This window comes from Nyctibius grandis, chromosome 7, assembly GCF_013368605.1.
Source record: "Nyctibius grandis isolate bNycGra1 chromosome 7, bNycGra1.pri, whole genome shotgun sequence".
Classification (NCBI taxonomy): Eukaryota; Metazoa; Chordata; class Aves; order Nyctibiiformes; family Nyctibiidae; genus Nyctibius; species Nyctibius grandis.
Genome location: NC_090664.1, coordinates 49,070,221 through 49,098,033, shown reverse-complemented (window position 1 = coordinate 49,098,033; position 27,813 = coordinate 49,070,221). Strand labels below are relative to the sequence as shown.

At 38.7% G+C, this 27,813-nt stretch overlaps 1 protein-coding gene across 1 annotated transcript in view; it reads right to left on the bottom strand.

The window, feature by feature from the left end:
* The window catches only part of PTPRN2 (protein tyrosine phosphatase receptor type N2), a 698,861-nt gene that overhangs the window by 437,535 nt on the left and 233,513 nt on the right, over positions 1-27,813 (bottom strand). Inside the window, exons 4-5 of the mRNA XM_068404529.1 lie at positions 15,989-16,106; positions 10,003-10,165 (exon numbers count right to left, since the gene is read on the bottom strand). Of these exons, the coding sequence (XP_068260630.1) occupies positions 10,003-10,165; positions 15,989-16,106 (281 nt within the window). The remainder of the gene's footprint in view (positions 1-10,002; positions 10,166-15,988; positions 16,107-27,813) is intronic.

The following is a 27,813-nucleotide window of genomic DNA, read 5'->3' as shown; positions in this document are numbered from 1 at the left end:
TTGCTATAATCTAAATTTGGTTGGACCATGATTCCACCTACAATACTTAATTTACTGTGCCTATTTGAGGTAGTGGCTGTATGTTCTCTAAAATTAGAAAAGAACAACACAACAAACACTGGAACCAGGCCCTCTCTTACCAATGGTGGGATAAAATAAGAGTCTCCAAAGGCTACCAAAAACTAAATGATCTCTTACTTTAACTCACTGTGTGGAGCGAAAGCAGTTTAGCTTTTCCTACCATAAGCAGCCTAGATGCTTTGCGAACCACACACACTTGCCTCACATAAACTCGTTACATGGGAAATACACGTACTCATGTGAACCCCTAACTAAACAGGAGCACAAGTGGCACTGCCTGATTGCTAGATCAGAGTGCGGGCTGTGAATTTGTACACCTCGCTTTGCCTGTACCTTGAGAGAAATCCAGACAACAATGAAATCTGAGGGCCAAATGGGTGTTGTGGATTACAGTGCAAAAGTCCCTGGGATGGAGCTGACTAAGCAGTACAGCTGTGTTCTTAGAGCATCACCGCTAAAGTAGCCAGACCTATGCTAACAAAGCCTTAATTCTTCCAGCTGCTGAGCTGCTGTTCCCGTACAGTGCTGCACTATCAGGAGTATATCTTAGCAGGCTTCCAGCTAGCTTCAAGCTAGCTGAAAGGGGGGAACTCTGCTTTACAAGCCTCTGTGTGCTGTAGACATGATGTTACACACTCTGCACCAAATTCAGTGTTAGGTTTGTCTGAAAATAATAGGTAAAGCCAATGAAAAAATTCAATTTTCTGAAAAACAGTGGAGCAAAAGCCTTTTCTACCAACTGATAATGACCTTTTCATATACTGTAAATAATGATACTATACCATGCAAGAAATCACTGCGTAAAACCCAAGAACTTGGAAAATTAATTCAGAACCCAGAAACTGGTAAAGAGGCCAAAACAATGCCTCCTTCAGTGATGGGATAGCATCAGGCCATGGTCTTTTGACAGATTCACAGGCTTAAGGCAATAGGAACCACTACAGTCATCTTATCTGGCCTACTATTTCACTAATAATTTTCTGCAACTATCTCCTATTTTCTTCCTGAGAATTACAACAGCTTTGAAACCATTTAAGAACTACATCAGAGAAGATGGCAAAGATTGTTAATTACACGCTATAGTTTGCAGTGTCAAAAGCTTGATCAAGCAAAAGAGGTCCTCAGAGCCTCCTTTGATCAAAACTAGTGATGACCTTGCTTCCTAATTCTGGTTGTGAAACTGCAGCGTAACAGGATTGTCTGGGGTCTGACTGTATACCATTCAATAATCTACATTGCTGTAATTTCAGCTGACAGAGATTTGATCATTAGCAGCATATTCTACCACTCTTAAAAAAACAACCCTCCAAAACAAAAGAGAAAAGAGAGAGGATAAATACATTGGTTTCTTTCATGTATGTTACTATTTAAGAAATTCACTTTTAAGTCTCAAACGTTCCCAGCCATTCTTGGTCTCCTTTGGGATGCTCTTAGCTACATGTCGACCCTTCAACCTTCTCCAACAGACTCTCCTGCATGAATAATTTTTACCATTGGTTGCTGTTTCATGTACTGCTGAGGAAGTAGCTAGCTTTAGTCTTCATAACTAAGTGCTGGTTATTCTCTCTGTTTCTGACAAATCTCCATCCTATGGGATAAAACAAAGTTTCCTTTGGTGTAGGAGTGCTGGATTGTCTTTCCTCAGCATTCATCATTAGCTCATCATAAAGAAAAAATGTTAGTTTTACAGACCGGATTGCATGACAACCTGGCTTGTCTCCACATGTAAAGGATGAAATGTGAGGACAGAAAAATGACAGGTGGATGAACCCTAATAACCTGAGCAGTGCCAAGGGGCCCCTGCCCTGGCTCTTCCCCAGGCCGTCACACTGAGCCATGATGTCCAGGGGTGCCACCCACCAGATGGGTCAATGGGAGAAGCTCTCTGGATCACCCTGCAGATTGAAAGGGTTACTGTGTACAGGGGGGTGGGACTCCTTATGGGATGCCAAAAAGAGCATCTTCTCATTGTACAAGGCATATTACGGGATGTTTAGGGAAAGGACCAGAGAGGAAGGGATCAAGGTGGATTGGGAAACAGCTGTGGTAAACAGCAGGAAAAGGGAGTAAAAGGGACTGGTAGCATGTAAGCAGGCTGGCCAGTATAGTTGTCTGACCATGCCTTGCATCTGATCACCACAGTCTGTCCTGTCTTCTCAATAAACTCCATTTCTAACGATTTTTCTGGGTGAGAAGCTCTCCATTCCATGTGCATGTGTGTGTGTATGGTGGTCTGAGTGCCAACAACCGGAGTCAGACCGTGGGTCCTAGGGTGACTATTGGCAGTACCTGCTCCACCTGGCTACTGGGTAGATGTGAGGATGTAGAGCTGAAGCAGCTTCGCCTCTGTCAGGCTATCGGGTTCAGCACCTCCCTAACACTGCTAATAGGAAACAAAAAGTGACAGTCAGCCCCCAGTGGATGGTAGAAATTGTGCAGCATGGCCATCGGTGCTGATAGATATACCAGGATTTATCATCCTCCCTTGTCTGAGAACAGTTTGCTCATATGTCAATAAGTCTGTTACTTAAGGTTTCAATGAATGATGTTTAAACACATTTTTTGTAGGCATATGCTGGTATATTAAGCTAACTCATTATCTAAAGATGATTTACATAGAAACACGAGGATCTTCATCTGCCAAAAGCTGAGCACATTAGCACCAATTCAGTATATTTATAACTCTAACATATGAATGTAGAGACTGCTTTTATCCAAAGAAATGTAAGTGGATAGAAATTTGCAGGATCCACATCTATAACATTGCTTTACAACCTCATTAAAAGCAACCAACCATTTTCTGGACAACTGACAGAGGTAAGGTGAGGGTTTTTTCCCCCTCATAAAAAAATTGGTTGTTGCACTGTCCTGAAATATATACACCAGCACACACACAGAGGTTTAAGAGTTTAAATTTTTGTGAACTCTACCCTCTCATTTGATAAGTATGATCTAAAAATAAATATGGAAATTTGTACCAGCTCCACCATCTTCTATTTACTGAACCCAGTGTAGTGAAGTTCAGTGAGTAAATATTTGCAGGACAAAGAGCAAGCTTGTAGGAGAAAAGACAGAAACAAAAACTCCAAACACATGGAATCTGGCAAAAAAAAAAAGTGTTGATTTTGAAGCAGTGGGGAGGGATCTGAAAAAGAAGCAAAACTTATAATCTTATTGTCTAATTGTAAAATTAAAATCTGAGTATTTGAGATTATAGAACTATCAACCAATGTTTCGTCTGGAAATTACTAAAAATTAATGAATTGGTCTTTTAAATAAGTCTCCAGGTCCACACATATCATTTATAATATAATTTCTACAGCACTTGTGTCTTCAAATTTGTACAATCTTCAAATTGTACAAATAATTAATCTTTACAAGATTACAAATCTTTACAAGTTGTGTGATGAGAGAAATTACGATTTCTATGTTAAGATGTGGAAATTCTGTCACTGCATCGTTTGTAGTGTTGTAGTGCTTTGTTTTGTTTTAGGAGGACTAACGTTTCTATTTTACTGAAAAGAGCCACGAAGGGGAGAATGATCCAAAAGATTAAATACTTACCTGGGATTTGAGGCTTATACTTTTAGTCTACACTCTACCAAAAAATTCTTGCACAACCTCAGGAAAGCTATCTAATCTGTCTGCGAAACAGGGGTCTTAGTTTTTCCTTACTTTGTAGTGGCATTAGTTAAATAAATACATCAATGTTTGTGAGATGTTCGGACATTACTCTAATGGCTGTTGTATAGGTACGCCAATAGACAGGCAATTCTGTAGCTTCAGGGAGACATTTCTTTATCAATTATTCCTGATATTTTTATGAAAGTGTTTATGCACAGGGTGAATTATATTTTTCTTATTTATACATAATCCCACATATATAAAATATTAAATTTTACTTTTATATAAGCAGAGTTTAAATGTATACATTGCAGAAAGGTTTTTGACTTTTCAGCAGTCAGCCATCAAATCAATTTCTGATGATCTTCATTCAATACTGTATTTTAATCAGTCTTAGATAAATAGAGGTCCCGCTTTTTTGAATTAAAGCTCCAGATTAAAATGAGCAATGACTGCATAATTTCTTACTAGTTAATCACAGTAATTATTATTTGCAGATAAGTTCACGGTATATCTTTGAGCACTTGTGAACTCAGATTTTCTAAAATAAATAATAATCCTTTTTAATAATTACCACACATCCTAATTCTTCCAGATCAGTTACAAAGCATCAAACAATTTATTTGCAACCCAGCGAAGTTATGAGTACTCTTCTCTGAATGTGAAAGGGGAAAATAGATGGAGCGTTCTCTCTTGTACCGATGACTAAAATACCAACTTCACCAAAAGCCCTGTCTAACCTTCGTACCCTTCTAGATTCCAGCAAACTGACTCTGCCACAAAAATTTCCATAGGCGCCTTCTCCCCTTTCAGCACCATTGTCCCACCGATCTAACAACCAGCCATACCCCTCTGCCACTAACCAGTCACTTTATCTGTTTCTTTTTCCCGTCATGATTCTGCAAAGACCTACCGTTAACCTTATTAGTGGCTTCTTTGATGTAAAGATTCTTCTTTTTTCCAAATTCTTTACTTTAAAACTTATAAGAATACCCAAGACATGGAGATTTCTGCTATCACATTGTTTATCCATAAAGTCTACCTTGAAAATTAATGCAAGTAATTAAAAACCAAAGAAACAGAAAAAGCAGAAAATAGACGAAACTCCCTGCAGACTCAGAGATAATCAATTTTCTCTCTTCTTGCCTACAGTATGTACTAGGGCCTGAAAGGCACACCAGCCCGAAGAAGACCTTAGCGGCCGTGTCAGGGGGAAGGAATAAGAGCAATAACATGCATCTTCTAGACCTAAAACCCTAAACCATAAACCAGAGACCTCTGCAACAAGAAATGCAGCACTAGCATAAGTGTAGCAGGCAACTTCCTTGTTCCTACAACCTAGAAGGTTTCCCAGAGGAGCCAATGCGGTGTCCAGACCCAGAGTGGAGCTGGGAGATCAGAAGAATGAGGAAGAGGGTGTCCAGTGATGGGGTGTGGTGGACACGATTGCTGCATGCTATAGCTGTTGTGTTTGAAATGGGCCCAGTGCAGTGCTACGTCAGCAAGAGTGCACTGTCAGCAAGTTCACTGATGACACAAAACTGGGAGGAGTGGCTGACACACCGGAAGGCTGCGCAGCCATTCAGAGAGACCTGGACAGGCTGGAGAGTTGGGCGGGGAGAAATTTAATGAAATATAACAAGGGCAAGTGTAGAGTCCTGCATCTGGGCAAGAACAACCCCATGTACCAGTACAAGTTGGGGACAGAGCTGTTGGAGACCAGCGTAGGGGAAAGGGACCTGGGGGTCCTAGTGGACAGCAGGATGACCATGAGCCAGCAGTGTGCCCTTGTGGCCAAGAAGGCCAATGGCATCCTGGGGTGTATTAGAAGGGGTGTGGTTAGCAGGTCAAGAGAGGTTCTCCTCCCCCTCTACTCTGCCCTGGTGAGGCCGCATCTGGAATATTGTGTCCAGTTCTGGGGCCCTCAGTTCAAGAAGGACAGGGAACTGCTAGAGAGAGTCCAGCACAGAGCCACGAAGATGATTAAGGGGGTGGAACATCTCCCTTATGAGGAGAGGCTGAGGGAGCTGGGTCTCTTTAGCTTAGAGAAGAGGAGACTGAGGGGTGACCTCATTAATGTTTATAAATATGTAAAGGGCAAGTGTCATGAGGATGGAGCCAGGCTCTTCTCAGTGACATCCCTTGACAGGACAAGGGGCAATGGGTGCAAGCTGGAACACAGGAGGTTCCGCATAAATATGAGGAAAAACTTCTTTACGGTGAGGGTGACCGAACACTGGAACAGGCTGCCCAGAGAGGTTGTGGAGTCTCCTTCTCTGGAGACATTCAAAACCCGCCTGGACGCGTTCCTGTGTGATATGGTCTAGGCAATCCTGCCCCGGCAGGGGGATTGGACTAGATGATCTTTCGAGGTCCCTTCCAATCCCTAACATTCTGTGATTGTGTGATTCTGTGTTACGTTAATAAAGCAGTGCAATTTTGCCAGGCTGAGGCATTAAAAAATTCACAAGTCAGGCTACAAGAGGGCAAGAGAATATGTAAAAATGATAGCTAGGTCAAGAAAAAAGTAAGAAGTTCCAGGTAAAAATGATAGCTAGTTCAAGGAAAAAAAGTAGTTCCAGGTGAGTTGTTTTTATTTTCTTCCTTATTTTGAGATTTTTAAGTACATTTGGGTCACATTTCAAATCTTTTCTCTTTCCATGATGACTAAAAAACTATTCTTTGTCAGATGAAAGCAGTATAATTGAAATCTCACATGACTATTCCACTGCAGGCATGTGGATTTTTAAAAAACCTATAATGTAAGTTCATTCCTCACTGCCTTGGCTAATGGCTGGTGAAAACCAGACAACAGGAGTATTTGTTTCCATACTGATCATTTTTGCTGCCTCTCTTTTTTCCTTTGTTGTAACAGTGCTGTGGACATAGCTATTTTTTTCTTTTCCCACCTCCTTTATTTAAAGATTTCCTCAAGGCTTCCCACATGCCTCTGCTATGCAAACACACCCAGAGCTCACCGGCTGGGCTGCCATCAGCAGCAAAGCAAGCAAAGCAAAGCAACCTTTTACAGCTGACTAGCTTTAGTAAGATCAGATATGTGCTGTCCCTTCAAACCCAACAAAACTCTGCTGCTCAGTTTCTGTATGAATGTTAACAGTGTAGTGTTTTTTTCAGTGTTTTGTGTTGGTTTTGTTTTTTTTTTTCTGGAAGAGAGGGGTTTGCTCTAACTGGAGGGGAGAAGATCAGGGGAATTCACATGTGATTTGAAGCCTCTGCATTTCTTGCCACAGTAGAGAAGACAAACCAAGCTTTCCCATTATGTGCATGTGCCTGGCTATATGTTATTTTCCATACTAAGTCCAGGTTTGGTAGAAAGGAATCACAAATACTGTTAATGCAGCATTTTGTGAATGGTAAAACCTTTATTAAGCCCAGTAAAACCTTTATTAAGCCCAAGCAGGGGAAAATAAAACACAACCAAAAAACCACTAGCTAATGCTTAAGTAACAAATGCCACCAAGTGCCCATTTTCTGAACAACTCTTTTCAGCTGAACTAAAGTGAAATGTTCTTTACAACTGTAATTCTCAGGAAACAGACCCACCACATCTTCTGATTTACTACTATTTATCCACTGGCAGAGTCATAATCAACTGGCTAGATTATAGCCTGCAGTAGATACTGTCTAAATACTGAGAAAAAATTCTAAGTTAGTGATCAACTTCAAGTGCTTCAAAAATCACTCAAAGACGCTCTTGCAATAAATGGTAGACATTACAGAAATTTTGGTCCATCACACAATTTAACAGTGTTATTTCTGTCACCATTGTATCAAGCCTCAAGCTGACAGTTGTTTGAACAAGGGAACTAGGAAAAGTTACCTGGTTTAGGTTTTGCTGTGTCTTATTTTACAGCTTTATGCATAACTGTATGTGTGCTCTCTACTTGGTAATGTTGAAGCTCTGTAGTTTCATTCTGATAATACACGTGGAAGATAGTAGGAAAACTAAAGACGAAAATTTTGTAAAACAGTTTGATTAAAAATATTTAAGTTAAGATACTAAATAACACTTTTGGAGTGTAACAAATATTTTAAGTCCTCTTTGTCTTTTTTCTTCCTTTCTTTTACTCGTGGTCAGAGTCCTCTGATGAAAGTTTTGGAATAAATCAGTATTCGCTCAGGAAGTCTGCCTAGAAGCGCTAAATTTTTGCAAGATTCAGCTATACTTCATAGCAGGTAAGGTATCAAAGCAACGAGAGCAGTGTTACATCTCCCACTCCCCGACAGCAAGAATGAAGTGACAGAGGTAAATATATACTTGAAAGAAAATTATTTTTAAGAAGGGCAAAGGCCCAAAAGCTGCAATTCTAATTTTAAGTAGGCTAAAGTACCTCTGTCTTACCCTTACTCTTAGTCAGAAAAGTGCAAGTAAGTTAAAAAGATAAGATCTTACTACAATTATTCAATGTAGGTTCATAATTTATTCATATATGAAACACAAAAATAAGGTACCAAGATTTTGTTGAAGCATACAATTAAAGTGCATGAGATAGCCGTTTTCAATTTCAAGTGGTATGACCATATAAAATGCAGCTCCTGCAGTTACTTTCCTTCCTACCCTTTTCAAATCGTTAAATTTTACTTTTTTCTGCTTCCTGGAGTAGCAAAAATCCTCGTTTCTCTTTTGTTTAAATGTTATTCCATTAATGACCCAATGAATCAAGGTACAAACACAGTGTCCCTCTTCTTCCTATTTAAAAAATAGCAGTTGCATTTGATTTGCAGAGGATAGGGAAATGTCTCCAGGATCATTTAAGATTCGTGATGGTTTACTAATTTTTAAGATAATTTTCCTTTTTTTTCCTTCTGCTTTTAAGTTATAGGTAACACATCTGACTCAATGTCTTGTTTTAAAATGCTCCTTAGTAAATAGAAGTGTACAGTTTGCTCCTATACGTGCTTCATTTCCAGATTTTCTCCTATATCCCACTCCCCCAGGTTTCAGAGTATCCATCTCCATGGCAACACTCGATAAGCTTGGTGGGTGGTGTTATCACAGCAGGCTTCCCCACAGAAGGTCTCAGCCATATGGATTATTTATGAACTTGCATGGCAGCACCAGACCCACTGAAATACTTCGTGAGCAAGTTTTCTTGTCTCTGAAAGCCAGTGATTCAAAGCAGAGCACCCTCACTGCAGTCAGCACCCATGAGTAGAGAGTGGAGGAAAAGTACCATGAAGGTGGTCACTCATCCATCCCCAAAGCTGCCTTGCCACCGCCTGCAAGTTTCTCACACCCCAGATAACACCTAATGACATAACGCCATAAATCATAACTGTTATAAATGCCGATCAGTAAAATTGGAAACTCGTGGCTGCTGACATGAATAATAACATTTCAGTTATACCATGACTAAATAGTTGATACAACTGGTATTGTTGTTGGTTCCTGACTACTGTTTTTCACTTTTCCCATGATCATGTTTATAGAAAGGGCTAAAGCTCATGCACTGAATTTCATAGAATCACAGAATGGTTTGGGTTGGAAGTGACCTTAAAGATCATCTAGTTCCGACCCCCCTGCCATGGGCAGGGTCACCTTCCACTAGACCAGGTTGCTCAAAGCCTCATCCAAGCTGGCCTTGAACACTGCCAGGGAGGGGGCATCCACACCTTCTCCGGGCAACCTGTGCCAGTGTCTCACCACCCTCACGGTAAAGAATTTCTTCCTAATATCTAATCTAAATCTACCCTCTTTCAGTTAAGGTATCAGAATTTGGGTGGTATTTGGAAAATTTAATGTGTAGGACACAGACAAAATGCTCCTGTGACGGTCAAATTTTACATACGCATCCACGATGCAGCTGTGGAAATATTTTTAAATAATGTTGAGGCACAATTCATCAAATGCATTCTCAAAATCAGCTCTAAGATTGTATTAATTGTACTTTAAGCACCATAAACACCAGCAAGAATTCACAGGGTAGTTGAATCAGCTTTTTGGCGAGGAGCAGTTCAGATGCTGTAAGAAGGGTTTAAGATCAGCCAGTGAAGATGTTACCACCTTTATCCCACTCTTCCTCCTTCCTCACATACAATCCATCCCTAATTAAGGTAAAATGCTCCAGATTAGAAGAGCTCTATTGTTTACAATGCTGAAGTTGACCCAGCACTTTTGGAGACAACTTGGTTAGTGCAGTTATAATAATCAATTGGAGGAGGCAGTAAGAAACAATGTATGGTCTCAGGACAGAAGGGGAAATTGAAAAATAAGGAGAATTCAGAGCAGAAGGAAGCCAAAATAACAGCATGTAGGAATCACATTAAAAATACTACCTTGACAGAAGCTTTGTCGTTCGTCTTCCTTGGATACAAGTTTGTAGCTGCAGACTGGGAGAGAATACCAATATATTTAAGATATTGCTGAAGAGACTTGGCCAAGTTCACATCATTTTCCAGATCATAATTTCTTTCATTATCTGCATTCTGTCCCAAAGTCCTGCACAGCAAAACAAGGAAAAGAAAGTTACCAGTCTGTACAACTTACAAAGCGCCCAACTAAAAAGGCACTGTTTTATACTGCAAACCACTGAAGTTAGTTCCACACATAACAGAAAGCTTAGCAATCACAAAAGTATAGAAAATCCAATGTTTCAGCAAAAGCAGCCAAAAAAATCTTGCACTATTAACAATTTATTGCATGAATCAAAGTTAATGATCCAACAGTAAATCAAATAAAATGCTTACATCAAGGCAAAGCCATATTTGTAAGAAAAGAAAATGCTTGTAAAAAGAAAATATGCAGATTAAATTGCACCCCAAAGAAATATGAGATGGTTCTAAGATTTTTAAAAATTGCTGGATGATGATGAGATTCAACATCAATTTGGTCCTGCACCAATTTACAAAATACAGTGAGACAACTGGATGTGCAGAAATAACTGAGCAAGTCAGCTCCAGCAAAAGGCTTCAAAAGGGAATAATGAGATGGAAAAAGTATCTCTTCTGATCTTCTCATGTGCCTGGGATTCACAGAATAACAGTGTTTCCTGATTGGTTTAGACAGATCTTGGTGATGTTTGAAAGAAAAGCTAAAAATGTGATGTGTAGAGATGTTTATATGGGATTCAGATTGCTGTGTGCAATGAATCTGAATTATTACTGTTTCTCCTCATCTACCTCAACAATATGGCAATGATGACAACAATTTTAATGTCAACACCAGTAACTATTTCATTCTTCATGTAAGAAAGCAGAGGAAGTGTTCCCAGTCTGCTTCCTTCCCTGTGAGTGACACTGTTTTGAGGGAAATCACCTTTTTGGTGTCACCATTTTCTACCCACATGCCCACACACTTCAGTGAAGAACAATTCCAGGTGGAAGAGCTTTCGAGCTCAGGGAGATGAGGCATCAATTGACTTTCAACACCTCTGTGCCGCTGTAAGCAGAATTTTATTCTACCAGCCCACGCCGTGGTGCTTATTTGGGGGCACAGCTTGAGAGAGTCCCATTATCTCATTTTCCAAATCTTGGGTTTGATGACATTATGCACAAAGTAACAGACTTCCTTCCTTGCTCACTGTTGTATCAAATGCATGTCCCAACTTATTTAATGCCAATAAATGTAATTAATAATCTAATCTGCTGTGCTGGCATTGCAACCGATAGCGCTCACAGGGTTGCTCACTTTGAAGTACCAGAAAAACTCTCCACCTCTCACCAGTGTAAAACAACCAGCTACCCACCAGGCACACAAACTCTAGGAAAACAAAGCTTTACTGCACAGAGCACTATAGCAATATTAATATAATTCACCATTAAGTCTTGCTTCCTTCTCATGCTGTCTGCATTTTTCTTATTCTAGAGCTCTAAATTCTGCCTTATGATGGACCGTGGACATGCAGGTAACATTATCAGAGAATCACAGAATCACAGAATGTTAGGGATTGGAAGGGACCTCGAAAGATCATCTAGTCCAATCCCCCTGCTGGAGCAGGATTGCCTAGACCATATTTCCACCTCCTTTGCAACTTAAAGCCAGCCTAAAACTGTTCTGCAGTTTTAGAAAGAGCTGGGCAATATGCTTTCTGCTTCAGTGGAGATGAACTAATCCAAAGAGGCTCTCATCGTAGAAGGTATCCCACTTTCAAACACTCATCTTTCATTCATCAATTAATTCCAACACTTCTCCTTTCCTCACCAACTTTGAAAAGAAAAGGAGAATGGAAATATCAGACCAAATTCTGCCCCGAGCATTTTCACTGGAGCTAATGGGAACTGAATGTGCATATAAAAGACAGTATTTAGGTTAGCTTTTCAAGCCATTATTTACACTATATAATCACTCACATTGGTGGTAGAAGCAAAATGTGGGGTCTAACATTTCTCATTTTTCTTATGGAGACAGTAATCGTGCTCAAATTGTGTTTTAAATTCCATATTAGATGTAATATTTTATGATATACACTTTTAAACAATTAAAATGTAAAAGTCTAGCAAAGCATTACATTTCATTTGATGACAACTTTAATAAAATCCTACAAATACATCTGAAAGATTTTCTAAAATTTTTGTAGTTCACCAATATATCACTGTTGTTCACCTTGTTAACACAGAGAGTAAAATGCATTAAATAAGCTATTATTGCAACTGAATTAAAACATCTCTGTTTAAATTTGACAAAGTGATATTGGAAAATGGATGAAAGATAAATATATAAAAGCACCTGGTGAGTAGGAGAAATGACTGTCAGCTGAGTTTGTGTTATGCACATATTTGGAAGTATTCTGAGTTTTATTTTGTTCTGAAAAGGGACTTTGCATACAGTGAACTTCAGGGTATAAAGACAATAACATATATAATTATTTATCCACAGAAATAATTACATATTTCCTACAAAACCCAGTGCTTTAGAAGCTTTGTTGTGGAAATATCTAAATCACTGCACCTCAGATATGCTTTTGTAGAATGTTCTCACTGAATAGATACCACACTTTTTAGAAGATAGTTTCTCCTTTTTAAATGCTGTGAGAATCTTATTACTGACTTAATGATGGTTTTGTTATAGAAATAATGCTATACCCCATTTCATACATTGGAGTTTGCTGGAAACATTTGTGGTTTTGCCTAATTGCACCGATGAACACAACTGACATTTATTCCCTCTGTGCAGAATGGACTTTTTTCCTTCATCTTGCATCTTCTTTCAAGAGTTGGTTTTTTTTTTGAAATTTAATAAGGGCCCAGGAAATACCACGTACACTCCAGTTAGCCACCAAAGAAAGACCTTTCATCTTGAAATCAAGCTCTCAGTTTCAGCATTTTTTTAAGATGAAATCCATGTCTTCTGTTCCATCAGATTTCATACACACTAATTTAGCCTAAGTCAATTTACCTTTCAAGTGTCTGAATCTATTTTCTTGCTCTCACTAGCTCTGTAGGGATTAATGACTCATTAGTATGACTTCATATTGTCTTATTGCACACGTTACCCTTAATAAAAGGTCTTCCTGCCATAATGTTTCTTTGATAATTAGATACCTACACTAATTTGCTTTTTTAATTATTTAATATTATTTGAAAATATTTTAGCAAGCACACTGAGCACACTAAGCATATAGCAAACTTTATCAGAATCTACAAGACATCAGAGAAAAAGTTCATACTGTTCTCTGACCTACAGAATGGATTGCAAATGGAGAACCAGAAAAATCAATTAATGCTTTAAACTGTTGGCACATAAGACAATGCTTTCAGAAGCACAGCTTGGTAACTTTAGAAAATCTATCCACAATAGGAACTACTATAAGTGGAACACATTTGAAATTCTGATGTTCCTAAAGTGTTTTTTTTAACATATAGTTCTAGTTAAAAATGCAAAACAGCTCAAACCTGATCACAACAGGAACTCCTAAAAGTGATCATCTGTTCTCAGTCTAAAAATTAAATTACTTTTTATATCTTCTTATACATTTTATTTTTATATAACTATGACTCTGGAACACTGCAGAATATAGTCTTGATCTCGTGGAAATCTAGCCTATTTTATCTTACTCTCATGAATAAAAGTTTTAGATACACTCATTCTTAAAAAAAAAAATCCCCCAGAAGATATTAAAAATCTTTTCTGATACCATGTACAGAAAGTAAGCCACACAGTAACGGCATTTTGCATATCTAAGCACTGAAAACATGTTTATGGATTCAGCCACGTGTTGTTATCACCTTTATGATAATCTATAGATCAGCATCTTCTTTAGAAGTTTCTTTTCTACCTTACTGCACTCCTGAAATACATGGTGCTGTGATTTTAAGGAATGCTTTTGAATCAGCAAATATCTGAAATACAGGGTCAAATTCTATGAATTAAAACAAAACAAACTGAGGCAAATGCAGCTGAAGCCACCAGGCAGTATCAATTACACAGCATTTTTATTTTCATAAAAGAGCAATGAAGAAAAGAAACGGTTTTGCAGTATACGTAAACCACATACTGCAGTATATGGAGATCTACAGTCCAACATTCAATATCTTGCCCATCAAGGCTAGAAGCTCAAGCTTTGTCCCACTATGAAGAAAGTTTTCTAACAAAAAGCACTTTCTTTCAATTTCACTAATTTGAGATTGCATTTCTTAAAATCATATGGGAGAAAGCAAAATCTACCATTTCTAATGTTCCTAAACTTTTGTGCATTTCAAAGTTTCCTTCTGGGATTTGTGTAGTTGGATTGCAGTTAGAAGCCCATAGGACAGAATAGACTAGGTAAAAGAGTATATCTGTATCTGTACATGAAGATGATATAATTGCAGGTCCTACATCTATATCACTCTACACAATTATAGATGCCAAGTCTCTTGCCACCAAGAACTGCTAAGTCACCCCTCGATATCTTCCAAGCCATGAGGAAAATGGCTTCTATAATGCAAAGAATAGATAGAAATGTCCCAATATTGTTTTCTGTCATTGGAATTTGCAGGACTCTCTCCTTCCTGGACAAATTTTGTGACTAAAGCTGAGAATCTATGGACTTTGAATCAATTAGAGTTGTGTTTTGGAAGAATATGAGTTTGAAAAAATAATTAGTTGCTCAGAATATCATTCAATACTTCTTTTTGTTTCTTTTTGTTCTCTTATTCCAGAATAACACAACTCCTGTGGATGAGCTACTAAGTCTGCCTGTTTAAGCCAGTCATAAGTAGAGCTGGCTGAACTGACACTAGACACTGTATAAACTGGATAAAAGACCTGATGTTTTGAATTCTGACACCCCAATTAACAATAGAATTCATATTTTCTTAACTTGGTGATAATCAGAAGAACAGGGTTGAGGGTTTTCATTCATTTCTGTCTGCTGTTTTCAGTGCTGCTGTATAACTCATTTGCCTTTACCATATAGATAATGGTTTTGGTGATGCATTTAATTCAGCTTCAGTGCTAATCTATTTCATATCATTTGCAAACCCTCCTGTCACAGTTTAAAGCTGGGCCGGCTATTAAACCTGTGGCAGATGCTCTCTGTTAACCCTCCCCCCCGCATCCGAAGGAAAAGGGAAAGGGAAAAGGGAGAGAGACTTACAGGTTGGAAAGTTAAAACAGTTTTAACTATAATAATGAAAAAGAATATAATAATAATATTGGAATAATCAAATATATACAAACATATACAAAACCAAGATCGAGCTCCCCCGATGTCGGCCATGTCACCACCAGCACTGCAGGGCAGGCTCCGGGAAGGCCCAGGCTGGGCCCAGCGACGGTCGCGAACTGGATTCAGGAATGCACGGATCGGGATCGGGGGCAGCAGGAAAACGGACAGAGTCCTCCTTGGACACTGGCCAAAGGCTCAAGCTGCAGAAGCAGCCCGAAGCAGCAGAAGCAGCACAAGCAGGCAAAGGCCCCCAAAAAACAGCAGAGGCCCCCAAAACAGCAGGCCGAGACCCTCGTGATCCCCCCGTTTTTATACTGAGAATGACGTGTATGGGATGGAATACCTTCGCTGGACAATTTTGGGTCACCTGCCCTGTCCGCTTCTCCCTTGTGAGGAATTTAGGAGTGACCTTGTTTTCTCTAAGAATAAGTACAGCAAGAGCCTTTCTGCATAACATCCCTACCGGTGCCTCAGCGATAACTACAATCTTCGAGCGTTATCAGTCCTAGAAGTAGACACTGTCTGCAAAACATGCAGTTAGTCTCCGAAAGTGCAGTTACTTAGAAGAGACTTAGCTGAAAGTAAAAATCACTGAAAGGAAAATTGGCCTGGTTTAGGCCAAACCAGGACACCTCCCAAAAACCTACCAGGCAAAAAGACCACTGAAGACTTACCTTCCTCCATCAGATCCTTCAGATGCAAATATATCAGGGCGTCTGCTGTGGATTTTGTGAATGGTTGAGAGTTCCTGACCAATAACATGCTGTGTATAATCATCTCTCCACGTAAAACCTGATAAATAATGAAAACAAAAAACAAACAAAGAAGCAAAACCACTATTCAATAACTTGAAAGTTTAGCAAAAATGTGTCTTATATAAACAATATTAAAAAAAAAAAAAAGAAAAAAGAAGCTTTGTTCAATTGGAACCCAAGAGTGAACTACAGATTCTTCTCTTTTGTATGAAGTGTTGTTAATCAAACTTTCCTTACAATGTAAGGAAGATAGTAGATGATGTGAGGAGATTTTAAAAGACTTTACTCTTAGCAGAATTTTAGCTAGTTACAAACTAGCATTAATAGATTAAAAAAGGGTTACTTTGGACAGCTACAGAAAAGAGTCATCTCACTAGCTGGTATCTATTGGTAGGTTGCTTCACTTCTTCCCCATTCCCAGCACACTGTCCCTTCTCTGTTTTCTCCATGAAACTACACTTTTATAACATTAAGGAGCTAGTGCTGCAGTGGAAATAAGTATTTTAAGTTTTAGTGTAACACATGTGGAGGTCAATTTATGTTATCTTTATACTTAAATGTTGTGACAAAGAACTTTACAACAAGGGGGAAGTGCAACTATGAAGGCAAATTCCAGTGATTACTCATTAATTACATGCACTGCCAATGTCATGGTAATTAAACTTGAAATAATGATATAACTCCAAACATAATTGTTACCCAACTTGTAGATTTTATATGTTACAGTAACACTTTAGTTCATAGAACCTGCCCATGCAATTATCTGTAATTATCTAATAGCTAAATATCATACAATTGAAGAGAATTTCTGCTTTTATGCCATGCGCAGTAAAACACCACAAAACCCTCAAATGAATATTGATAAAAGTTCCAGATATGGCTATCCTGCTAATATCTTCCTGTAAGAAACCACCTAAAGAAAAATCCTCTCTAGCACCAGATGGAAGAGGATGTATCTGGTTGCTAGAATCAGCCGGGGAAGGGGGATTTCTGGTTCAGTCCCTATTTCATACATGTTATAAACTTCATCACCGTTTGCAGTCAACATCAGATTTATTGGTATAGACAGTCTCTTCGGATGCAGCTAAAGCATCATCAGTCTCAGCAGAACCCAGAACTTGGCAACCTCACTCCTCAGATGAATGCTTTATCCAGTGGGGTACTAAAAAAAGGGCTGTATTCTTCAGATTTTTCCACTGTATTGAGGTGGAGTTCATTGTCTTTTTACTTAAACTCAGAATTAAAAAAAAAGTCCAAATAGGAGATTTAGACAGGTCTGAGCATGCAGAAGTAAAAATTAATATTTATCAAATTTTCAGCCTAAGGAGGAGATAATTAAAGAAGTCAGGTACAAGATTAGATAGGCCTAGGAAGTATTCAAACTATGTCTGGGATTTAGACAAGTTTTAGAAAATAAAGTCCCTGTTTAGGCAAGATTTAGGTGGACTGCATCCCAAACGTCATTTTTTTTTCATTAATGAAAATAATAATAAGCAATCTAGAATCAATGTAATTATGCACGAAGTCTTTAACAACAATAAAAGCTCTTTGACACGTCATGGTTCCACTCTGCTTTTACTCCCTCTTTCTCCTTTTCTTAAATAAAGATGTTACTCAAGTTTATTGAGGAAACACTTCACCTGAAATCTTGTTAGATGTTAATGGCTACCGTAAATGACTCCAGACCCTTGGGAGGGGAAAGAATCTCCAAGATATTTTTAGATCTGATTCATTCTTTTCAAATGCAAATCTCACAAATGTGAGATTCTCTTTCAAATGTGCTGTGTAAGTAGATGGATTCAAATCATTACACAAATCTCAGTCTAAGGCTGCTCAGAACATGTTCTTATGTGAACACACAAAAATAAGTCACTGTCCACCTGTGATTATTTTGGTGTAGTGTTATTACAATGACTTTTACATGAAAGTTTTTATATATAAATATGTATGTTCAAGTTTTCCTCTCTGTTACCTAGCACTATACATTCTGTTTCTTTTATAAATTCATGCAGGAGAAAAAACTAAGATAACATTCAAGTTTAGAAGAATGTGCAACAAAAGTTCAGCTAAAATACATATATATTAAAATCATTAGCCTAGCTATTAACCTACTAATTTATGAACTGTGTCCGAAATCATTACAGTTTCACTTAGTAACTCAAAGCAAATATTAGCCCTATTAAAGGCTAAAGAAGACGTGAAAAATAACATAAACTTTGAAGAAAAATACACAGGATTACTCTCAAGAGTTTTGTTCAAATTAAAGCATGAAGAGTTCATCTGCGGTAGCTGCATACAGTCAGGAAATTCATCCCCCTCAATCCTGAGGAATATATACAGCTGCAGACAGAGGTTTCAATAGTTAGGTATGTTTTCATGCCTCCATAAAACAATGACTTTGGTAAAAAAGCATAATAAACCACTGCAATCTCAGTTCTCACTGCTCATAATAACGGTGTACCTTTTGTTAACTTTGGTATCTTTTCTTTCTCCTGTAACACTATTTTAACATTTTCTCATAATGTATTTCAAACCCATACAAGTATACCATCCTTAATACCGTAAAAGAACACAACTGTGGTGTTAAAGGAGAGCAAGTAGATGAACGAAAACCAGAATACTTGTTATAGAGCTTAAGAAACTCGAGTTAAGGGAATATACCCTCTCAACTGTATCTCCTAGCGATTCTAACTCACATTAGAGTTAGAATAAGAGAGATGAAAATTGCAAATTTTAACTAATCCAAAAATCCCCTCGTCAATAAGTTAATATTGCTGTTTCTTAAGCAGCTGTCTCAGGAACTGCAACATGTCTAAAGCTAACCTGATGCCAATCATTTTCCAGCATTGTTTCAGTTTCAAAAAAAATCCCTCCCACACACTGAGCTCAATAAAACAGCACATTCAAGAACCATAATGCCACGCTGACAGCTGCCATCAAAATTAAGGTTGAGAAAGAGCATATGACGCCGTATGGCAATTTCCTGTTCCTTTGTCACTGCCGTCACACCTAGCGCCAGCTCCTGCCTCACCACCCAATTATTACAATTTATCTCCACTGGCTGAGCAGGATCACAGCGGTGCTCTTGTACACACATTACTTCCATGTCACTAATGGGGAACGGTATCAGGGGATGCCCAACCCCTGATTAACCGTCCCCCCTGCTGCAGGTCTGCCCAGGACTTGCGTCTCCCAACTGTGAATTCCCACAGACGGACAACACCAAGGAAAGAGAGAAGGAGTCCGGTAGAGACTGGAGTGATGCAAGTACTATGACAACAACAGCAGCAGTAGATATAAAATTGCTCTCAGCTGAAAAACAGCCATTGGTACAAATTTTCCCCACAAAAAGTAGCACTTTTCACTTGTGTCAGAGCCCAAGGTTCAATTCTTTTTTTTATTTTAATTGAAACTCCATAACCTAGATGTATGTCAAAAGCGAATGCTAGTGCAGACAGTGAAGACAAGATGTTAATACCTTCAGTAAACCCAACCCGCACATCAAAACCAATGGAGTTGCTGCTCCAGATGCAATCTGGTTTTTCCTTATTATGATTAGGTATCTGCCTGGATCTTTTCTTTCCACAGCACAATTAATTATTATTATTACAAACAACTACAAAAATAATAATGAAATTATTATTGTCTAGGTCCCCATTATGTTCAACACTTAGCAATGACTATGTCAACTGAGTGTATATGTCGAAGAATTATTTCATTAATTGAAAAAAAAAATAAAAAGCAAGCAGTGTAAATAGTGAAGAAAAGAGTTTTCACAGATTTACACTGGTGAAGATAATATTAGCTTTTGTCTACAAAAGTAAAGATGAAGTTGTTTTCACATATGACACAATTTCACTTTTAACCTGCTTAATTGGCTTTGCTGCTATACCAATTACATAGAATTATTGAAAAATAATCAAAACTCAAATATGTAATTTCTTCTCTCGTCTGTTCAATTTTTCTAAGTAATGGCATCCTTTCCTGTGTTTTTGACTCTGTTTTTCATCTTAGAGAAACTTGATGCCTCTCCAAATATACCTGACCACATCTTTAATACATGTACATTATATTAGCAACTGTTGAAAACATTCATCTGCTACTCTCCATCTCAACTTATTCTTATTCAGAATTATTCACACAAATAATCTTCACCCCGTCTGAAGGCCTAGGCAGGAAAAACAACATCTTTTTAACTTTGCAAAGGCATTCTGGTGTAAATCAGTAGAGTCCAATTTAAGTCCTTTAGAGCAACAACAGTTCTCACCGCCCAAAGCTTTGGCTGTGCAGATCTTCCTGCTTGTACTCCCAACCCTTTTCCTGACCAGTCTGGCTGAGGCTGTGTGGGGCTCTGCAGCCAAGTCCAGCAAAACCTATGTCCAACAGGATCATGCCATGAGACTCTTCCAGCTCTTGTGCCAATCAAAATCCAAAATTATTAGTTCTGCATCAATATATTGGCAACAAGATTATATTTACATACCATTCAAAGCGACCAGATTATTATGTACTGGCAGAAATCTATATACTAAAACCTGATCCTTCTTTGTCAGGAAAGTCCCTGTATAAAGGCCAAAAAACCTCAGAAGTATTCAGACTTGAAGCCAGAACATGTTACTATTTTTGAGTTTTGAGTGACGTGATTTTTTCCCCAGTTTTTGGTAATGTTACCTATTTTGTCCCTACACGATATATGATAAAATAGGTTTTTCTCTGAGCTGCCTTCAACTGCTACTTCATTTCAGCCAGGAAACTCTCAGTTGTAGAGCTCGGAGACTTTCATCCCCCATGCCATTGTTGCAAATTGTTAACGCCTACTTTAGCTGTCAGAATGTCTGCAGAATTGGGAATGATTGAGTTTCTTCCCTATTTTCACAACAGACAGGTCAATGTATAAATGTGCCTTTCTGCAGGCTGCCTGTCCACATTCTCTAGAGGAGCTGCACTTGTTCTCATCCCAGACCTCCGTTTTCAGAGCTCAAGGACATACCCAGTAATGTTCACATATTTCAGTACTGGCTAAGTCAAAATTGCAGCTTTAATGCTGAGGTCGCTGTGGTATAACAAAATTAATTTTTTCAATTGCTACATTTTCTACCTAAGAATGCAGCCAAAAGATAAAATCCTGACATTTCCCGTTACAATACAAAAAACCCTAGAATTTGTTCCAAAAGCAATTTTGCAATACAACTCACAATGGCAGGTTAATGGCAAAAATAGTAACAAAGTTAAAGCCACCTCTGCACAGTTCAGCTCACTACCAGCTTTTCCTATAAACTGTCTCACCACAACATTTTAATTCCCCTATATCTTTGGCTTGGAATATTCATTTGCTCTGAAAATTGTGACTAAAGGTGGTTTCTACAAAATTGGAAGAAAATCTGCCAAGACAGTTTTGCACTACACTTCGATGAAAACTTACTCTAAATAAATTTGTTTGCTCTGATCAAATGTTGTATTGTCTTCTAGCTGAAAAGAAAATCTGGTACAGACTGAATTTGAAGCAACAACTGAGAGTTATATGCAGTCATGACCACTCTTTTTCAATCCATGTCAACAGGAACTATGGTCATGCTCTCCTGAAAGTCTTCAGGAGCTTTTGTTGTTTCCTTCCTTTTTCCACTGCATTCCCCAGCAGCAGTGCTGAGTACCGTGTTTGCATCAGTGAGTTTGTTGCCCTCTTTTGGAGCTTCTAGTGGGATCTTCTCTATAATATGCAAGAATTTCAGTTGCGGCATTCAGTAGCGATTCACTCACACTCACAGGCTTCCATTTGAATGAACAGATGAAAGGGCTGTCTAAGGATTACAGTTTCAAATTTTCATATACTGTTTTATTATATATAAAAACGATAATCTCCACAGAATTAAATTACCAGCATGATCTTCTTACAGCCCTGATTTTAATTTACTCTAAGCAACTATCCCAGAACGTGGAGGGAAGACTTTTCTCTTCAGTTTTTTTGGAATTTCTATTATTTGAAAAAGATAAATGAGTGCTTCATTTGCCAAGGAGATTATAAAATGCTCTCATAGGACTTAGTATGCAATGTTTCCTTACCTTTATTTCAGCTCTTGTAGACAGCTACAAATAATTGGTTTGTACAAGAGAAAGTTTCTAAGCATTACATAAGATTTTTCTGCCACTGGATCTGATAGTAATAAAAGAATAACATGATAATGCAAAATATATCATCTAACTTCCAACTAGAATAGGCTACTTTCCAAACACTAGAACAGAGTGGATACATTAAAAAGACTTCCCCAATCCTTGAGAAAAATCCTATGCTATTCACCATGTCATACAACCCTTTTCAGAAACTGATGACCCTTAATCTGAAAGCAGATAGTTCACAGAATCACAGAATGGTTGGGGTTGGAAAGGACCTCTGAAGATCATCTAGTCCAACCCACTGCCAAAGCAGGTTCCTCTAGAGCACGTTGCACAGGATCACGTCCAGGCGGGTTTTGAATATCTCCAGAGAAGGAGACTCCACAACCTCCCTGGGCAGCCTGTTCCAGTGCTCTGTCACCCTCAAAATAAAGGAGTTTTTCCTTATATTCAGATGGAACTTCCTGTGTTTCAGTTTGTGCCCATTGCGCCTTTTCCTGTCACTGGGCACCACTGAGAAGAGTCTGGCCCTATCCTCCTGATACCCTCCCCCGAGGTATTTTTAAGTATTGATAAGATCCCCCCTCAGTCTTCTCTTCTCCAGGCTAAACAGACGCAGCTCCCTCAGCCTCTCCTCGTAGGAGAGACGCTCCAGTCCTCTGATCATCTTTGTAGCCCTCCGCTGGACTCTCTCCAGTAGTTCCTTTTCTTTCTTGAACTGGGGGGCCCAGAACTGCACACAGTACTCCAGGTGTTGCCTCACTAGGGCAGTATAGAGAGGGAGGATAACTTCCCTTTGACCTGCTGGCCACGCTCTTCCTAACGCACCCCAGGATACCATTGGCCTTCCTGGCCACAATGGCTCGTTGTTGGCTCATGGTGAACTTGTCCACCAGAACTCCCAGGTCCTTCTCTGCAGAGCTGCCTTCCAGCAGGTCAACCCCCAGCCTGTACTGGTACATGGAGTTATTCCTCCCTAGGTGCAGGACCCTACACTTGCCTTTGTAAACACTTGTTCCTTTCACAGAAATGTTTTTTAGGAAGGAAGATACACAAAAGGGGGCTTCTTGCATGGTTACAAGTGTATATTACTATTCAACCTTAATTTAATTCATGGTTAGTTACATCTTTAACTTGAATGGCTGTCTGTAGTGTGCAGGCTGTGACATATTTATAAAAAATACAATCAAATATAATATATGGTGATAAAGGTGTACCTTTTATTCCTTCATTTCCCTCTCGCCCTGGAGTATGCACAGAGATTTCCTCAGTGCTGTCAGCCCAAGTAGTTTTCATGAACATGAGGAAATAGTCACATGCACCTAAAATAGTGATACTAAAAAAAAAATGAGACTGCTTTGCTTGTTTCATCGAGCTTTGAACCCACCTGTGTTAGCTGACAATCACATCAAAATGCATGCGACCATTCCAGATTTAACCTAAAAAGCCTGATGTTAGTTCTACACTGCAAAACAGCTCTTCACTACATTAATCCCCTGCAATCTCCTTTCAGAATAAGAAATGGCGATCTTTCATTTTCTGTCAAAATATATTTAATTTTTCTGTTCCCTTCTCCTTCCATTTCTATCTTATTATTCCTTTCTGAGATGTCTTACACCACTCAACTTTCATTCACTCATCTCATAATGCAGGATCTCTTTAGTATGGAGAAATTGGTTGTAATGCCAGACTGTACAATGTTAAGAACAGAGATATTGTCCAAATAGTAGTTAACAATGCTTATAAAATCAGCAGGCCTTCCTTCTCATTTTATTTTATCCATTTCATTTCATGCTAACAAGAGGACGACAGCCTTATTGTCATGAAAAGTATAGCTCTTGGGAAAGGACTTTTGAAGTGCCTTCAGTCTGTGAATTAAAACATCACCTGTAACAAGGTAGAATTGGTCAGAAATATCCTGGCACTTATATAAGTATAGAAAATTAAGTGGATGTACAGGTTACACGTATTCTAGCAAATTCATCTCAGATCTACAGTCCATGTATTTTTAAATGCCTATAAGCAGAACTGTTCTTTCAGCTCTGCGCAGTGGTTCTCACCCCCCATTTTATGTAACTGCTGAGCTCTCATTGATGTTTGTGAAAAATCCAATTTTCGGCTCTCAGAGGAGTGCTTTCGATTGTACCCGCAAAGGCAATACATAAGAGGGCCAAACCGGGCGGTACAGCAAAGGCTGCAGATGCAAACGCATCTCTGCATTTGGTCTTTAAGACCGATGTACAGACCATTGCACCAACAGTATGGAGGGGACGTTAGAATGAGCCAGAGCAAAGGCTTCTGCAGGACAGTCACAGTGTATCACACAGGGAAAGCCGACGTACTTTGTATGTTTTCTCTAGCAGGGGCCTTTCATCTCCTACTGACCACGCTCCATCCCGCATCAAGACCAATGCAAATTAAAGCAGAAAAAAGTTTTTTTTTTTATTTTAAATCGTAGGCAGAAAGTCTGTATGTAGTTTATGTGGAACCATATCCTTAATTTTCCACTTTCAAGCCACTTCTCTTGGACTGTAAATTCCTCCAGGAAGAGGCCATATATTGCATGCATTTGTACAGTCTCTTTCTACAGCAATAACAACAAGTATTGGTATTGTTGCTATTATTATTAATAAGAGCACAGCAGTTGTAGAAGTTCGGGTTCCCTTAGGAACCTTGTAAAGATCTTGGTGGCTGAAAGCTGGGAGTTTTCCAGGGAAGTACATTAGCAAAGTCAGTTTGCCTGAAGCGAAAATGAACGATCTGCAGGCCACTCTGCTCCCCCAAAAACCTGATTAGTGCTCCTCAGGTTTCATTTTGAATTCACCCCACGTACAGAAAATACACACAGTGAATTCGTGCGACCCTGAAAGGCAACGTAGCATTTTCAGCTGAAGGAGTATTTGAATTATCTTTTTTTCTATTCTCTTGTGTGCCTAACCGTTTTTGGGGTTTGAGTTTCCAACATTTGCAACGGAGGATGCAATGTGCTTTACTCTACATTGCATGACAGGTAAGTTTTCATTTAAGCATTTTTAGTCTTTGCATCTCAGGGCTCTGATTTACAAGCCAATTACAATTAACAAATTACTGTACCACTTGTCAGCTAAGGTACAGTGTCTGTTTATGTATTTAGCTAATGTCCATAGGTAAAAATGAGATTATTTGACTTATTTTAGCCAGTAATTAAAAGGATTTAATCAGAGAAGCTCTGACTGGCATGATTTCCTACCTGGTGCTCATTTTGCCTCCCTTGTTTTAGAGAGTTAGTACCTCAGTGAGCTTTAATAATATTTTTGGACAATTCATGTAATGCTGATTCACGGATTCACATTGATGCTTTGTCAGCTGCACACACTCTCATTTCCAGTTCTTTGTAGCTTCTTTACTGCCTTCTGGGGTTTATCTCTCTGAATACTTAAAATACGCCATGCTATGAGCTGTGATTCAATTTTAACACAATGTATCACAATGCTACAAAAAAGCAGATTTTTTTTGAATCTCTGAATTAGTTTTTGAGCAAGATTGTTGATGCATTAAAATATTTATACTAGAAGAGCTGGAAGAATCAGATATGAAATTAAAATTCCCTAAATTTGAGTCTTTGTAAGCACAGTTCCAGCTGATGTCCATTCACAATATATCATTCAAAAAGCTTCTTCATTTTTTGCTTATAACCATCAAGAGATGCTAATTTCAAATGTCATTTACTAAAAACTGACATTAACAAAATGCCTCAAAACATGCAATGATGACATAACACTGAAATAAAACATACAGATGGAATATAAAATTCCTACTACTCTTGGGAGCATTTTTACCTTTGTGTACTCTATGCTTAGCTAAAATCTGAATATTCTGAAATAGCTCCACTAACTTCATGCCACCAAAGTCTAACATTAACTGCGCAGACCTGCTATACCCACCCAGAGAAATTTCTCTGGGCAAAGCCCATTGTCTGAGTCACAGGAGAGCGAGAACCAGGAGGGGGAACCAAGAGCACGTGGGCCTTCTGCTGAACCTGCCCTCCAACTTGTAATGCAACACACACTCTGCGATTGACTTCTCTAGCTGCAACACTGATAGGACAAAGCACAATTTCAGGAGTTAAAGTTGTACTGCATTTTGTGAGGCATTCAAACATTGTAGAGCTGGGCTGCCGTAAACAAGAAACCGTAACAAAACCAGAGTCCACCAGGAGCTACTGCAATGCGTCATTAAGTGGCAGGTAGGTGCTTTTCAGTATTTCTACTATTTAAGGACTAGCAACTAATATCAAGGAAGTGAATATTTTTCAAAAATACCATACCATTCATCAGCAGTTTTGAATGGCATACTGTCTTTGGTTAGCCTGCACTCAGGGCTAAACAGCAACCAGTTGTTCTATCACCCAAGACCCCTCCTGAGCTGAGAAAGGGAATTGGGAAAACGAGGAAGACTCATGGGCTGAAATTTAAACAGATTTAATACAATAAGAAAACCAGTATCAATACTGATACAAAAGACACAGAGTTATACTCAGCCCATAGAGTGGTGGCAAAATCCTCCAGGGATCACAACCATTGAGAAGAGAAGAGAAGAGAAGAGAAGAGAAGAGAAGAGAAGAGAAGAGAAGAGAAGAGAAGAGAAGAGAAGAGAAGAGAAGAGAGCAGAGCAAAGAACCCCAGCTCCCTAGCAGCTTTCCAATTTATAGTGAAGGTGACATTAATGTTGTAGCATACACCTGTGGATTCAACTGCTAATGGCCTCGATCACCATACCACAGCTGGCCAAACTGAAACCAAATGTAACAGGAAAGTGGTTCTATAAATTTTATCCCCACAAAACCAGGACACATACCAAGCAAAAAACCTCCTTTACGGCAAACACTGAAGTGAACCAGCAATAATGTTAAAGCATTTCAAAAACATTGGTGGTGTAGCTCATATTTCTCTCTTTCACTTAGTATCATTAAAGAAGATAAGTCTTCTGATCAGTGGCTGCCAGCTTTAAGAAATAGTGATATATTTCTATATAATCAACTGCTACCTATTGCCATACTTCTGATGTGGTAGAACACTCATGTGCTTTATTTTCCACTTCTTCAAGGTATACTGGTTAAATGTCACATATATTTTTCTCCCATGTTAAGAAAACAAAACCTGCATATTAATTCTTTTTTAAGAGAGGAATAAATGTAATAAGAATGGAACACTGGTTATTCTATTCATCTATAAATTACTCCAATAGACACATAAATAATACTGGAAAATGTAATTATCAGCAGTTACCCCTCTTTTTATAGCAGTCATGATAGATGAAACCTGCAGCAATCAATCTGATTGCTCTGGTAGCAGTTTAAGCTAATTCACAGCAAAAGACACAAAGTTAAAAAGTCAGACTGTCCTGTGTATTTTACAAGCATATTGTTGTTTAATGTAAGATCTCTGTTTCATTAACCAGATTTCTGCTCCTTAGTAAGAAAACTATGAGCAAATGTCCCTGTTAAATGAGAGCTCAGGTGTCCAAGAGCTCCATACACTCCTCCTTAGCCGTTCCTAACATCAGAATGAAAACACAAAGAATTGTCCCTTTTCTCACTCCAAAATGCTCATGGTTCAGTTCCCCAAATTTGTAGCTCAGAAAGGCAATCTACC